Source organism: Embiotoca jacksoni, unplaced genomic scaffold (genome assembly GCF_022577435.1).
Source record: "Embiotoca jacksoni isolate LCO1_2020_lvr unplaced genomic scaffold, fEmbJac1.0.p SCAF_21, whole genome shotgun sequence".
Lineage (NCBI taxonomy): Eukaryota > Metazoa > Chordata > Actinopteri > Embiotocidae > Embiotoca > Embiotoca jacksoni.
The window spans coordinates 300,001-318,742 of NW_027185352.1; the positions used below are offsets into that span (position 1 = coordinate 300,001).

An 18,742-nucleotide genomic window follows, 5' to 3' on the forward strand; every position below is an offset into this window, starting at 1 on the left:
TATTCTTAGATTGTTGAACTATTTTCCAACACAGTCTTTCAGTGGTGAACCTCTCCCCATCTTCACTGCTGAGAGACTCTGCCTCTCTGAAATGATATTTTTACACCCAATCATGTCACTGATATGTTACCATGGTAACCTGAAAAGTTGTCAGATGTTCTATCAGGTGTTTTTGTTTTTTTGCGTGAAACAACTTTTCCAGTCTTTTGTTGTCCCAACTTTTTAGAGACGTGTTGCTGCCATCAAAATCAAAATAAGAATGCATTTTTCGTAAAACAATAACATTTCTCAGTTTCAACATTTGATATGTTGTCTTTGGTCTATTTTTAATTAAATAAGAGTTTATAAGATTTGTAAATCATCACATTCTGTTTTTATTTACATTTTACACAGAGTCACTACTTTTTGGTTGTTACAGATTCAGATATTTCTGCTTCATTTTGCCTCCTGTAGCCTCCAGGATACTGTACACATCTTTGATCAAACATTTTCTTCTACTACATCACATCATATACACTGTCTTGCCACTTTATTAGGTACAACTTGCTGGTTCTGGGTTGGACCTTCAGATTTAAGAAGGTTCTGGAAACACTCCTCACATGACATGATGACATCTGTCAGCTGCTGCAGATGTTTATGATGCTGCAGATGTGTGGGCAGCACCTTGATGATGTCATTCTGTCATCCCACCACAAAGTATTGGTATCCTGTATTGGACTGAGATGTGAGACTGTGAAGGCCGTCTGATCTGAGTGAACTCACTGTCATGTTCAGACGGTCTGGATGATATGAACTTTGAGACGTGGTGTGGTGTCCTGCTGCTCAAACATGATGGACGTGGTTAGTAACAGTATGCAATGCAGGCCTGTATGGTGTTTAAATGATACTCAGTGGGAACACAGCTGTGTGTTGCCCACTGCTTTTAGGAAGATGCAGCTGATAACACTGGAGGTGTGAAAGATGGAGCTGTTAATTAACAGTGAAGACCAAAATCAGATGAGGATCAAGAACAGAGAATATTACAGCTGATATTTCACAGAGTAACTTCACAGTCCTGTTTCTTTGCTTTGCATGATTGAAGACACGCTGGCTCCTCCCATCAAACAGAAGGCCAGGTTTAAGATCAAGGATGCCAAGTGTCACCTGAGGCCGCGCAACAAGGAGAAGCACAGAGACTCCTCCAGGCAGAGTGTGCAGGGTAAAGATCACGTGACACAAAGCAGCATCCTCCACCTGCTACTGAAACACATGATTACATGACTTCTGTGTTTTTCTGTCTGAAGGAGGCCAGTTCCCCTGCACCGATGACTGCCAGGTCACTTTTGTCAACCTCAAGTGTGACTCGTCCAAGAAGCGCCGGCGAGGACGCAAATCTCCTTCGAAGGAGGTTTCCCACATCACTGCAGAGTTTGAGATGGAGATGAAGGAGGAGGAGACCTCAGGTGTGGTGGACTGCACTATAAAACACACACGGTGCACACACGTACAGGCGGTCTCCTTTGTAACTGTTAGAACACCTCTCAGATGTAAACCTACAGCAGATGATGGAAATGAAAACAAGGTTTCTCCTCAGACTCCTGTAACGTGGACTGTGTGCGTGAGAGGATGAAGCAGAAGCTGCAGAGCGCCATGCGGACCCTCAGGAAGTCCATCAACAAGCAGCAGTTCTACATCCAGTTCTCTGGGACAGAATACGAAGTGGCCCAGAAACCCTCCAGGTTGGCAGAGGGAGCAGAGACCTGCAGCACGGGACAGGTCCTCCGAGATGGAATGTGTGGTGAGTTTACAGAGTCAGTTTAATGTCACTGCCATCAAGAGCAGCAGGAAGTTCTCACCTGTCTGTTTTCACCTGTATGTTCTCCTCAGTGAGCTGTGGTGTGGGCACGTTCTACAGTGGGGAGCAGGAGCAGTGCGTCCAGTGTCCTCCCGGGACATACCAGGATACAATGGGTCAGCTGTCATGTGAGCCGTGTCCCAGTACTGAAGGACAGGGCATCGCAGGAGCCAAGAACGTGTCTCAGTGTGGAGGTACGCCACCATCATTTCATACGTCTTCAACCAGAACTTCTTATAAGGAGAATCTGAGAACATGAAACCCGAGAACAGTTAACAAAGAACAGTTTACAAAGAACAGTTAACAAAAAACGGTTGACAAAGAACATTTAACAGAACAGTTAGCAAAGAACGGTTAAAAAAGAACAGTTAACAAAGAACAATTAACAGAGAACAGTCAACATAGAACATTTAATGGAGAACAGTTAACAAAGAACAGTTAACAAAGAACGGTTAACAAAGAACATTTGATAGAATGGTTAACAAAGAAGGAACAGTTAACAAAGAACGCTTAACAAAGAACAGTTAACAAAGAACAGTTAACAAAGAACGGTTAACGGAGAAAAGTTAACAAACAATAATTAACAGAGAACAGTTAACAAAGAACGCTTAGCAAAGAACAGTTAACAAAGAACGGTTAACGGAGAACAGTTATCAAGGAACAGTTAAGGGAGAACAGTTATCAAAGAACAGTTAACATAGAACAGTTAACAAAGAACAGTTAATGGAGAACAGTCAACAAAGAACAATTAACAAAGAACAGTTAACAAAGAACAGTTAACAGAACAGTTAACAAAGAACGGTTAACAAAGAAGGAACAGTTAACAAAGTACAATGAACAAAGAATGTTTAACGCAGAACAGTTAACAAAGTACAATTAACAAAGAATGTTTAACGCAGAATAGTTAACAAAGAACAGTTAAAGGAGAACAATTAACAGAGAACAGTTAACAAAGAACAGTTAATAGAATGGTTAACAAAGAAGGAACAGTTAACAAAGAACGCTCAACAAAGAACAGTTAACAAAGAACGGTTAACGGAGAAAAGTTAACAAACAATAGTTAACAGAGAACGGTTAACAAAGAATAATTAACAAAGAACTGTTAACAAAGAAGGAACCGTTAACAAAGTACAATTAACAATGAATGCTTAACGCAGAACAGTTAACAAAGAACAGTTAACATAGAACAGTTAACATAGAACAGTTAACAAAGAACAGTTAACAAAGGCCAATTAACAGAGAACAGTTAACAAAGAACAGTTAACAAAGAACGGTTAACAAAGAACATTTAATAGAATGTTTAACAAAGAAGGAACAGTTAACAAAGAACGCTTAACAAAGAACAATTAACAAAGAACAGTTAACAAAGAACAATAAACAGAACAGTTAACAAAGAACGGTTAACAAAGAAGGAACAGTTAACAAAGTACAATTAACAAAGAATGTTTCACGCAGAATAGTTAACAAAGAACAGTTAACAGAGAACAGTTATCAAAGAACACTTAGCAAAGAACAGTTAACAAAGAACGGTTAACAAAGAATAATTAACAAAGAACAGTTAACAAAGAATGAACCGTTAACAAAGTACAATTAACAATGAATGTTTAACGCAGAACAGTTAACAAAGAACAGTTAACATAGAACAGTTAACATTGAACAGTTAACAAAGAACAGTTAACATAGAACAGTTAACAAAGAACAGTTAACGGAGAACAGTTATCAAAGAGCAGTTAACATAGAACAGTTAACATAGAACAGTTAACAAAGAACAGGTAATGGAGAACAGTTAACAAAGAACAATTAACAAAGAACAGTTAACAAAGAACGCTTAACAAAGAACAGTTAACAAAGAACGGTTAATGGAGAAAAGTTAACAAACAATAGTTAACAGAGAACAGTTAACCAAGAATAATTAAAAAAAGAACTGTTAACAAAGAAGGAACCGTTAACAAAGTACAATTAACAAATAATGTTTAACGCAGAACAGTTAACAAAGAACAGTTAACATAGAACAGTTAACATAGAACAGTTAACAAAGAACAGTTAATGGAGAACAGTTAACAAAGAACAGTTAACAAAGAACAATAAACAGAACAGTTAACAAAGAACAATTAACAGAGAACAGTTAACAAAGAACGCTTAACAAAGAACAGTTAACAAAGAACGCTTAGCAAAGAACAGTTAACAGAGAACAGTTAACAAAGAACGGTTAACATAGAACAGTTAACATAGAACAGTTAACAAAGAACGGTTAACATAGAACAGTTAACATAGAACAGTTAACAAAGAACAGTTGACAAAGAACAGTTAACATAGAACAGTTAATGGAGAACAGTTAACAAAGAACAGTTAACAAAGAACAATTAACAAAGAACAATAAACAGAGAACAGTTAACAAAGAACAATTAACAGAGAACAGTTAACAAAGAACGCTTAACAAACAATAGTTAACAGAGAACAGTTAACAAAGAATAATTAACAAAGAACAGTTAACAAAGAACGGTTAACGGAGAAAAGTTAACAAACAATAATTAACAGAGAACAGTTAACAAGGAACGCTTAGCAAAGAACAGTTAACAAAGAACGGTTAACGGAGAACAGTTATCAAGGAACAGTTAAGGGAGAACAGTTATCAAAGAACAGTTAACATAGAACAGTTAACATAGAACAGTTAACAAGAACAGTTAATGGAGAACAGTCAACAAAAAACAATTAACAAAGAACAGTTAACAGAACAGTTAACAAAGAACGGTTAACAAAGAAGGAACAGTTAACAAAGTACAATGAACAAAGAATGTTTAACGCAGAACAGTTAACAAAGTACAATTAACAAAGAATGTTTAACGCAGAATAGTTAACAAAGAACAGTTAAAGGAGAACAACTAACAGAGAACAGTTAACAAAGAACAGTTAATAGAATGGTTAACAAAGAAGGAACAGTTAACAAAGAATGCTCAACAAAGAACAGTTAACAAAGAACGGTTAACGGAGAAAAGTTAACAAACAATAGTTAACAGAGAACGGTTAAAGGAGAACAACTAACAGAGAACAGTTAACAAAGAACAGTTAATAGAATTGTTAACAAAGAAGGAACAGTTAACAAAGAACGCTCAACAAAGAACAGTTAACAAAGAACGGTTAACGGAGAAAAGTTAACAAACAATAGTTAACAGAGAACGGTTAACAAAGAATAATTAACAAAGAACTGTTAACAAAGAAGGAACCGTTAACAAAGTACAATTAACAATGAATGTTTAACGCAGAACAGTTAACAAAGAACAGTTAACATAGAACAGTTAGCATAGAACAGTTAACAAAGAACAGTTAACAAAGAACAGTTGACAGAGAACAGTTATCAAAGAACGGTTAACAAAGAACAGTTAACAAAGAACGCTTAGCAAAGAACAGTTAACAAAGAACGGTTAACGAAGAATAATTAACAAAGAACAGTTAACAAAGAATGAACCGTTAACAAAGTACAATTAACAATGAATGTTTAACGCAGAACAGTTAACAAAGAACAGTTAACATAGAACAGTTAACATTGAACAGTTAACAAAGAACAGTTAACATAGAACAGTTAACAAAGAACAGTTAACGGAGAACAGTTATCAAAGAGCAGTTAACATAGAACAGTTAACATAGAACAGTTAACAAAGAACAGGTAATGGAGAACAGTTAACAAAGAACAATTAACAAAGAACAGTTAACAAAGAACGCTTAACAAAGAACAGTTAACAAAGAACGGTTAATGGAGAAAAGTTAACAAACAATAGTTAACAGAGAACAGTTAACCAAGAATAATTAAAAAAAGAACTGTTAACAAAGAAGGAACCGTTAACAAAGTACAATTAACAAATAATGTTTAACGCAGAACAGTTAACAAAGAACAGTTAACATAGAACAGTTAACAGAACAGTTAACAAAGAACAGTTAATGGAGAACAGTTAACAAAGAACAGTTAACAAAGAACAATAAACAGAACAGTTAACAAAGAACAATTAACAGAGAACAGTTAACAAAGAACGCTTAACAAAGAACAGTTAACAAAGAACGGTTAACATAGAACAGTTAACAAAGAACGGTTAACATAGAACAGTTAACATAGAACAGTTAACAAAGAACAGTTGACAAAGAACAGTTAACATAGAACAGTTAATGGAGAACAGTTAACAAAGAACAGTTAACAAAGAACAATTAACAAAGAACAATAAACAGAGAACAGTTAACAAAGAACAATTAACAGAGAACAGTTAACAAAGAACGCTTAACAAACAATAGTTAACAGAGAACAGTTAACAAAGAATAATTAACAAAGAACAGTTAACAAAGAACGGTTAACGGAGAAAAGTTAACAAACAATAATTAACAGAGAACAGTTAACAAGGAACGCTTAGCAAAGAACAGTTAACAAAGAACGGTTAACGGAGAACAGTTATCAAGGAACAGTTAAGGGAGAACAGTTATCAAAGAACAGTTAACATAGAACAGTTAACATAGAACAGTTAACAAAGAACAGTTAATGGAGAACAGTCAACAAAAAACAATTAACAAAGAACAGTTAACAGAACAGTTAACAAAGAACGGTTAACAAAGAAGGAACAGTTAACAAAGTACAATGAACAAAGAATGTTTAACGCAGAACAGTTAACAAAGTACAATTAACAAAGAATGTTTAACGCAGAATAGTTAACAAAGAACAGTTAAAGGAGAACAACTAACAGAGAACAGTTAACAAAGAACAGTTAATAGAATGGTTAACAAAGAAGGAACAGTTAACAAAGAATGCTCAACAAAGAACAGTTAACAAAGAACGGTTAACGGAGAAAAGTTAACAAACAATAGTTAACAGAGAACGGTTAAAGGAGAACAACTAACAGAGAACAGTTAACAAAGAACAGTTAATAGAATTGTTAACAAAGAAGGAACAGTTAACAAAGAACGCTCAACAAAGAACAGTTAACAAAGAACGGTTAACGGAGAAAAGTTAACAAACAATAGTTAACAGAGAACGGTTAACAAAGAATAATTAACAAAGAACTGTTAACAAAGAAGGAACCGTTAACAAAGTACAATTAACAATGAATGTTTAACGCAGAACAGTTAACAAAGAACAGTTAACATAGAACAGTTAGCATAGAACAGTTAACAAAGAACAGTTAACAAAGAACAGTTGACAGAGAACAGTTATCAAAGAACGGTTAACAAAGAACAGTTAACAAAGAACGCTTAGCAAAGAACAGTTAACAAAGAACGGTTAACGAAGAATAATTAACAAAGAACAGTTAACAAAGAATGAACCGTTAACAAAGTACAATTAACAATGAATGTTTAACGCAGAACAGTTAACAAAGAACAGTTAACATAGAACAGTTAACATAGAACAGTTAACAAAGAACAGTTGACAAAGAACAATTAACATAGAACAGTTAACAAAGAACAGTTAACATAGAACAGTTAACATCGAACAGTTAACAAAGAACAGTTAACAAAGAACAGTTAACGGAGAACAGTTATCAAAGAACAGTTAATGGAGAACAGTTATCAAAGAACAGTTAACAGAACAGTTAACATAGAACAGTTAAGAAAGAACAGTTAATGGAGAACAGTTAACAAAGAACAATTAACAGTTAACAAAGAACAGTTAACAATGAACAGTTAACAATGAACGGTTCACGTATATTTAATTGGGGGGACCGCAGGGGGAGGGCAGACTGCAGGTTTATCAATTTAACAGGGTCACAGGACCTTAAACTAGGTGTTAAACCAGGTTTGAAACCAAGCATGAAACCAGGTTAGTTCTTGGTGCCAAAGTACAGCAGTGACACAGGTGTCTATTGAAACAGGTCCTTTCTACCTTGGACAACTCTTTATAAAACTTAGGACATTTTGTTCCTTGTAAACCATTAAAAGAACTTCAGGTTTTTCTCCCAGATAGCTGCAGCAGACAGATTAATAGAATCACCATACATTCTGGTTAGAAACAAATAGGAGATGTGACAGGGACAGCCAGTAATAACATGCAGTGGTGCATACATGAATAAATACGTACTGTGTGCACGTATTAATGTTGGTTTGGCGCCTATTTGTGGTCATTAAACGGAATGTACAACCACAAACCATGGTGTGTAGAGCGCAGTCAGTGAGCTGAGTGATGACTCTGTCTGTGGAGAGATCGGAAAGGACTGAAGGACACCGACAGCTGTTCTTTCTCCGTCCCTCAGGTCAGTGTCCAGCAGGTCAGTTCTCTGCTGACGGGTTCCGCCCATGTCAGCCTTGTTTGGTGGGCTCGTACCAGCCAGAACCAGGCCGGGTTCTGTGCTTCCCCTGTGGAGGAGGCCTCATGACCAAGTATGAAGGATCTGTAGCCTTCAGGGAATGTGAAGCCAAAGGTGAAACTGTGTGTCTGTGTCTTTGTGTGTCATTGTGAGTCTGTGTATCTGTGTGGGTCTGTATGTGTCTGTGTGTCGGAGTGTCTGTGTGTCTTTGTATTTCTGTTTCTGTGTCTGTGTCTTTGTATCTGTGTTTCTTTGTGTGTCCATGTGTCTTTGTGTGTCTGTCTGTATCTTTGTGTGTCTGTGTGTGTGTGTCTTTGTGTGCCTTTGTGTCTTTGTGTGTCTGTGTGTGTCTTTTTGTGTCTGTGTGTGTCTGTGTGTCTTTTTGTGTGTGTGTGTGTGTGTGTGTGTGTGTCTTTGTGTGCCTTTGTGTCTTTTTTTGTGTGTGTGTGTGTGTGTGTCTTTGTGTGTCTTTGTGTGTCTGTGTGTGTCTGTGTGTGACTTTGTGTGTGACAGACTGGATATAAAACTACAGACTGGATATAAAACACAGACTGGATATAAAACACAGACTGAATATAAAACTACAGACTGGATATAAAACTCAGACTGGATATAAAACACAGACTGGATATAAAACTACAGACTGGATATAAAACACAGACTGAATATAAAACTACAGACTGGATATAAAACTCAGACTGGATATAAAACCACAGACTGGATATAAAACCACAGACTGGATATAAAACACAGACTGAATATAAAACTACAGACTGGATATAAAACTCAGACTGGATATAAAACACAGACTGGATATAAAACTACAGACTGGATATAAAACACAGACTGGATATAAAACAGACTGGATATAAAACACAGACTGGATATAAAACACAGACTGGATATAAAACTACAGACTGGATATAAAACACAGACTGGATATAAAACTACAGACTGGAAAGAAAACACAGACTGGATATTAAACACAGACTGGATATAAAACACAGACTGGATATAAAACAGACTGGATATAAAACACAGACTGGATATAAAGCTACAGACTGGATATAAAACTGCAGACTGGATATAAAACACAGACTGGATATAAAACAGACTGGATATAAAACTACAGACTGGATATAAAACTACAGACTGGATATAAAACACAGACTGGATATAAAACCACAGACTGGATATAAAACACAGACTGGATATACAACTACAGACTGGATATAAAACACAGACTGGATATAAAACACAGACTGGATATAAAACCACAGACTGGATATAAAACTACAGACTGGATATAAAACACAGACTGAATATAAAACTACAGACTGGATATAAAACACAGACTGGATATAAAACTACAGACTGGATATAAAACACAGACTGGATATAAAACACAGACTGGATATAAAACACAGACTGGATATAAAACACAGACTGAATATAAAACTACAGACTGGATATAAAACTCAGACTGGATATAAAACTACAGACTGGATATAAAACTACAGACTGGATATAAAACTACAGACTGGATATAAAACACAGACTGGATATAAAACAGACTGGATATAAAACACAGACTGGATATAAAACACAGACTGGATATAAAACTACAGACTGGATATAAAACACAGACTGGATATAAAACTACAGACTGGATATAAAACTACAGACTGGATATTAAACACAGACTGGATATAAAACACAGACTGGATATAAAACTACAGACTGGATATAAAACACAGACTGGATATAAAACTACAGACTGGATATAAAACACAGACTGGATATAAAACTACAGACTGGATATAAAACACAGACTGGATATAAAACAGACTGGATATAAAACTACAGACTGGATATAAAACTCAGACTGGATATAAAACCACAGACTGGATATAAAACACAGACTGGATATAAAACTACAGACTGGATATAAAACACAGACTGGATTTAAAACTACAGACTGGATATAAAACACAGACTGGGTATAAAACTACAGACTGGATATAAAACACAGACTGAATATAAAACTACAGACTGGATATATAACTCAGACTGGATATAAAACTAAAGACTGGATATAAAACACAGACTGGATATAAAACTACAGACTGGATATAAAACACAGACTGGATATAAAACACAGACTGGATATAAAACACAGACTGAATATAAAACTACAGACTGGATATAAAACTCAGACTGGATATAAAACTACAGACTGGATATAAAACAGACTGGATATAAAACTACAGACTGGATATAAAACACAGACTGGATATAAAACACAGACTGGATATAAAACCACAGACTGGATATAAAATACAGACTGGATATACAACACTGACTGGATATAAAACTACAGACTGGATATAAAACTACAGACTGGATATAAAACACAGACTGGATATAAAACTACAGACTGGATAGAAAACACAGACTGGATATAAAACACAGACTGGATATAAAACCACAGACTGGATATAAAATACAGACTGGATATACAACACTGACTGGATATAAAACTACAGACTGGATATAAAACTACAGACTGGATATAAAACACAGACTAGATATAAAACTACAGACTGGATATAAAACTACAGACTGGATAGAAAACACAGACTGAATATAAAACTACAGACTGGATATAAAACTACAGACTGGATATAAAACACAGACTGGATATAAAGCTACAGACTGAATATAAAACTACAGACTGGATATAAAACACAGACTGGATATAAAACAGACTGGATATAAAACTACAGACTGGATATAAAACTACAGACTGGATATAAAACACAGACTGGATATAAAACCACAGACTGGATATAAAACACAGACTGGATATACAACTACAGACTGGATATAAAACACAGACCGGATATAAAACCACAGACTGGATATAAAACACAGACTGGATATAAAACTACAGACTGGATATAAAACACAGACTGAATATAAAACTACAGACTGGATATAAAACACAGACTGGATATAAAACACAGACTGGATATAAAACTCAGACTGGATATAAAACTACAGACTGGATATAAAACACAGACTGGATATAAAACTACAGACTGGATATAAAACACAGACTGGATATAAAACACAGACTGAATATAAAACTCAGACTGGATATAAAACTACAGACTGGATATAAAACTACAGACTGGATATAAAACACAGACTGGATATAAAACTACAGACTGGATATAAAACACAGACTGGATATAAAACACAGACTGGATATAAAACACAGACTGGATATAAAACTACAGACTGGATATAAAACACAGACTGGATATAAAACTACAGACTGGATATAAAACTACAGACTGGATATTAAACACAGACTGGATATAAAACACAGACTGGATATAAAACTACAGACTGGATATAAAACACAGACTGGATATAAAACTACAGACTGGATATAAAACACAGACTGGATATAAAACTACAGACTGGATATAAAACACAGACTGGATATAAAACTACAGACTGGATATAAAACACAGACTGGATATAAAACAGACTGGATATAAAACTACAGACTGGATATAAAACTCAGACTGGATATAAAACCACAGACTGGATATAAAACACAGACTGGATTTAAAACTACAGACTGGATATAAAACACAGACTGGATTTAAAACTACAGACTGGATATAAAACACAGACTGGATATAAAACACAGACTGAATATAAAACTACAGACTGGATATATAACTCAGACTGGATATAAAACTACAGACTGGATATAAAACACAGACTGGATATAAAACACAGACTGGATATAAAACACAGACTGAATATAAAACTACAGACTGGATATAAAACTCAGACTGGATATAAAACCACAGACTGGATATAAAACTACAGACTGGATATAAAACACAGACTGGATATAAAACACAGACTGGATATAAAACAGACTGGATATAAAACTACAGACTGGATATAAAACTACAGACTGGATATAAAACTACAGACTGGATATAAAACACAGACTGGATATAAAACTACAGACTGGATATAAAACTACAGACTGGATATAAAACACAGACTGGATATAAAACTACAGACTGGATATAAAACACAGACTGGATATAAAACACAGACTGGATATAAAACTACAGACTGGATATAAAACCACAGACTGGATATAAAACCACAGACTGGATATAAAACACAGACTGGATATAAAACTACAGACTGGATATAAAACTCAGACTGGATATAAAACTACAGACTTGATATAAAACTACAGACTGGATATAAAACACAGACTGGATATAAAACTACAGACTGGATATAAAACTACAGACTGGATATAAAACTCAGACTGGATATAAAACTACAGACTGGATATAAAACTACAGACTGGATATAAAACACAGACTGGATATAAAACAGACTGGATATAAAACACAGACTGGATATAAAACACAGACTGGATATAAAACTACAGACTGGATATAAAACACAGACTGGATATAAAACAGACTGGATATAAAACACAGACTGGATATAAAACACAGACTGGATATAAAACTACAGACTGGATATAAAACACAGACTGGATATAAAACAGACTGGATATAAAACACAGACTGGATATAAAACACAGACTGGATATAAAACTACAGACTGGATATAAAACACAGACTGGATATAAAACTACAGACTGGATATAAAACTACAGACTGGATATTAAACACAGACTGGATATAAAACACAGACTGGATATAAAACTACAGACTGGATATAAAACACAGACTGGATATAAAACTACAGACTGGATATAAAACACAGACTGGATATAAAACTACAGACTGGATATAAAACACAGACTGGATATAAAACACAGACTGGATATAAAACAGACTGGATATAAAACTACAGACTGGATATAAAACTCAGTCTGGATATAAAACCACAGACTGGATATAAAACACAGACTGGATTTAAAACTACAGACTGGATATAAAACACAGACTGGATTTAAAACTACAGACTGGATATAAAACACAGACTGGATATAAAACACAGACTGAATATAAAACTACAGACTGGATATATAACTCAGACTGGATATAAAACTACAGACTGGATATAAAACACAGACTGGATATAAAACTACAGACTGGATATAAAACACAGACTGGATATAAAACCACAGACTGGATATAAAATACAGACTGGATATACAACTACAGACTGGATATACAACACTGACTGGATATAAAACTACAGACTGGATATAAAACACAGACTGGATATAAAACTACAGACTGGATATAAAACACAGACTGGATATAAAACTACAGACTGGATATAAAACTACAGACTGGATAGAAAACACAGACTGGATAGAAAACACAGACTGAATATAAAACTACAGACTGGATATAAAACACAGACTGGATATAAAACTACAGACTGGATATAAAACTAAAGACTGGATATAAAACACAGACTGGATATAAAACAGACTGGATATAAAACTACAGACTGGATATAAAACTACAGACTGGATATAAAACACAGACTGGATATAAAACACAGACTGGATATAAAACCACAGACTGGATATAAAACTACAGACTGGATATAAAACACAGACTGAATATAAAACTACAGACTGGATATAAAACACAGACTGGATATAAAACACAGACTGAATATAAAACTACAGACTGGATATAAAACACAGACTGGATATAAAACTACAGACTGGATATAAGACTACAGACTGGATATAAAACACAGACTGGATATAAAACCACAGACTGGATATACAACTACAGACTGGATATACAACACTGACTGGATATAAAACTACAGACTGGATATAAAACACAGACTGGATATAAAACCACAGACTGGATATAAAACACAGACTGGATATAAAACTACAGACTGCATATAAAACTACAAACTGGATATAAAACTACAGACTGGATAGAAAACACAGACTGGATATAAAACACAGACTGGATATAAAACTACAGACTGGATATAAAACACAGACTGAATATAAAACTACAGACTGGATATAAAACTCAGACTGGATATAAAACCACAGACTGGATATAAAACTACAGACTGGATATAAAACACAGACTGGATATAAAACAGACTGGATATAAAACTACAGACTGGATATAAAACACAGACTGGATATAAAACTACAGACTGGATATAAAACTACAGACTGGATATAAAACACAGACTGGATATAAAACTACAGACTGGATATAAAACACAGACTGGATATAAAACACAGACTGGATATAAAACTACAGACTGGATATAAAACCACAGACTGGATATAAAACACAGACTGGATATAAAACTACAGACTGGATATAAAACACAGACTGGATATAAAACTACAGACTGGATATAAAACTCAGACTGGATATAAAACTACAGACTTGATATAAAACTACAGACTGGATATAAAACACAGACTGGATATAAAACTACAGACTGGATATAAAACACAGACTGAATATAAAACTACAGACTGGATATAAAACTCAGACTGGATATAAAACTACAGACTGGATATAAAACACAGACTGGATATAAAACCACAGACTGGATATAAAATACAGACTGGATATACAACTACAGACTGGATATACAACACTGACTGGATATAAAACTACAGACTGGATATAAAACACAGACTGGATATAAAACCACAGACTGGATATAAAACTACAGACTGGATATAAAACTACAGACTGGATATAAAACACAGACTGGATAGAAAACACAGACTGGATAGAAAACACAGACTGGATATAAAACAGACTGAACATAAAACTACAGACTGGATATAAAACTACAGACTGGATATAAAACACAGACTGGATATAAAACTACAGACTGGATATAAAACTAGAGACTGGATATAAAACACAGACTGGATATAAAACTACAGACTGGATATAAAACACAGACTGGATATAAAACCACAGACTGGATATAAAACACAGACTGGATATACAACACTGACTGGATATAAAACTACAGACTGGATATAAAACACAGACTGGATATAAAACACAGACTGGATATAAAACTACAGACTGGATATAAAACACAGACTGGATATAAAACTACAGACTGGATATAAAACACAGACTGAATATAAAACTACAGACTGGATATAAAACTACAGACTGGATATAAAACTACAGACTGGATATAAAACAGACTGGATATAAAACTACAGACTGGATATAAAACTACAGACTGGATATAAAACACAGACTGGATATAAAACCACAGACTGGATATACAACTACAGACTGGATATACAACTACAGACTGGATATACAACACTGACTGGATATAAAACTACAGACTGGATATAAAACCACAGACTGGATATAAAACTACAGACTGGATATAAAACACAGACTGGATAGAAAACACAGACTGAATATAAAACTACAGACTGGATATAAAACTACAGACTGGATATAAAACACAGACTGGATATAAAACTACAGACTGGATATAAAACTACAGACTGGATATAAAACTCAGACTGGATATAAAACTACAGACTGGATATAAAACACAGACTGGATATAAAACTACAGACTGGATATAAAACACAGACTGGATATAAAACTACAGACTGTATATAAAACACAGACTGGATATAAAACCACAGACTGGATATAAAACACAGACTGGATATACAACTACAGACTGGATATACAACACAGACTGGATATAAAACTACAGACTGGATATAAAACACAGACTGGATATAAAACACAGACTGGATATAAAACAGACTGGATATAAAACACAGACTGGATATAAAACTCAGACTGGATATAAAACCACAGACTGGATATAAAACAGACTGGATATAAAACTACAGACTGGATATAAAACACAGACTGGATATAAAACTACAGACTGGATATAAAACAGACTGGATATAAAACTACAGACTGGATATAAAACACAGACTGGATATAAAACTACAGACTGGATACAAAACTACATACTGGATAGAAAACACAGACTGGATATAAAACACAGACTGAATATAAAACACAGACTGAATATAAAACTACAGACTGGATATAAAACTACAGACTGGATATAAAACTACAGACTGGATATAAAACTCAGACTGGATATAAAACACAGACTGGATATAAAACCACAGACTGGATATAAAACACAGACTGGATATACAACACTGACTGGATATAAAACTACAGACTGGATATAAAACACAGACTGGATATAAAACCACAGACTGGATATAAAACACAGACTGGATATAAAACTACAGACTGGATATAAAACACAGACTGGATATAAAACTACAGACTGGATATAAAACTACAGACTGGATATAAAACACAGACTGGATATAAAACACAGACTGAATATAAAACTACAGACTGGATATAAAACTACAGACTGGATATAAAACACAGACTGGATATAAAACCACAGACTGGATATACAACTACAGACTGGATATACAACACTGACTGGATATAAAACTACAGACTGGATATAAAACACAGACTGGATATAAAACCACAGACTGGATATAAAACACAGACTGAATATAAAACTACAGACTGGATATAAAACTCAGACTGGATATAAAACTACAGACTGGATATAAAACAGACTGGATATAAAACTACAGACTGGATATAAAACACAGACTGGATATAAAACCACAGACTGGATATAAAATACAGACTGGATATACAACTACAGACTGGATCTACAACACTGACTGGATATAAAACTACAGACTGGATATAAAACACAGACTGAATATAAAACACAGACTGAATATAAAACTACAGACTGGATATAAAACTACAGACTGGATATAAAACTCAGACTGGATATAAAACCACAGACTGGATATAAAACACAGACTGGATATACAACACTGACTGGATATAAAACTACAGACTGGATATAAAACACAGACTGGATATAAAACACAGACTGGATATAAAACTACAGACTGGATATAAAACTACAGACTGGATATAAAACACAGACTGGATATAAAACACAGACTGAATATAAAACTACAGACTGGATATAAAACTACAGACTGGATATAAAACACAGACTGGATATAAAACTACAGACTGGATATAAAACACAGACTGGATATAAAACACAGACTGAATATAAAACTACAGACTGGATATAAAACTACAGACTGGATATAAAACACAGACTGGATATAAAACTACAGACTGGATATAAAACAGACTGGATATAAAACTACAGACTGGATATAAAACACAGACTGGATATAAAACCACAGACTGGATATACAACTACAGACTGGATATACAACACTGACTGGATATAAAACTACAGACTGGATATAAAACACAGACTGGATATAAAACTACAGACTGGATATAAAACACAGACTGGATATAAAACTACAGACTGGATAGAAAACACAGACTGGATAGAAAACACAGACTGAATATAAAACTACAGACTGGATATAAAACTACAGACTGGATATAAAACACAGACTGGATATAAAACACAGACTGGATATAAAACTCAGACTGGATATAAAACTACAGACTGGATATAAAACACAGACTAGATATAAAACTACAGACTGGATATAAAACACAGACTGGATATAAAACTACAGACTGTATATAAACTACAGACTGGATATAAAACTACAGACTGGATATAAAACACAGACTGGATATAAAACTACAGACTGGATATAAAACACAGACTGGATATACAACTACAGACTGGATATAAAACACAGACTGGATATACAACTACAGACTGGATATAAAACACAGACTGGATATAAAACAGACTGGATATAAAACACAGACTGGATATAAAACTCAGACTGGATATAAAACCACAGACTGGATATAAAACAGACTGGATATAAAACTACAGACTGGATATAAAACACAGACTGGATATAAAACTACAGACTGGATATAAAACAGACTGGATATAAAACTACAGACTGGATATAAAACACAGACTGGATATAAAACTACAGACTGGATAGAAAACACAGACTGGATATAAAACACAGACTGAATATAAAACAGACTGAATATAAAACTACAGACTGGATATAAAACTACAGACTGGATATAAAACTACAGACTGGATATAAAACTCAGACTGGATATAAAACACAGACTGGATATAAAACCACAGACTGGATATAAAACACAGACTGGATATACAACACTGACTGGATATAAAACTACAGACTGGATATAAAACACAGACTGGATATAAAACCACAGACTGGATATAAAACACAGACTGGATATAAAACTACAGACTGGATATAAAACACAGACTGGATATAAAACACAGACTGAATATAAAACTACAGACTGGATATAAAACTACAGACTGGATATAAAACTACAGACTGGATATAAAACTACAGACTGGATATAAAACACAGACTGGATATAAAACCACAGACTGGATATACAACTACAGACTGGATATACAACACTGACTGGATATAAAACTACAGACTGGATATAAAACACAGACTGGA

At 34.4% G+C, this 18,742-nt stretch overlaps 1 protein-coding gene across 8 annotated transcripts in view; it reads left to right on the forward strand.

The window, feature by feature from the left end:
* scube1 (signal peptide, CUB domain, EGF-like 1) overlaps positions 1-18,742 on the forward strand; it is a 155,635-nt gene that overhangs the window by 123,038 nt on the left and 13,855 nt on the right. For all 8 annotated transcript variants that reach the window (XM_069156325.1, XM_069156320.1, XM_069156318.1 and 5 more), the window contains 5 exons: positions 1,082-1,198; positions 1,284-1,442; positions 1,574-1,777; positions 1,867-2,028; positions 8,059-8,226. In XM_069156325.1, coding sequence (XP_069012426.1) covers positions 1,082-1,198; positions 1,284-1,442; positions 1,574-1,777; positions 1,867-2,028; positions 8,059-8,226 — 810 coding nt within the window. The remainder of the gene's footprint in view (positions 1-1,081; positions 1,199-1,283; positions 1,443-1,573; positions 1,778-1,866; positions 2,029-8,058; positions 8,227-18,742) is intronic.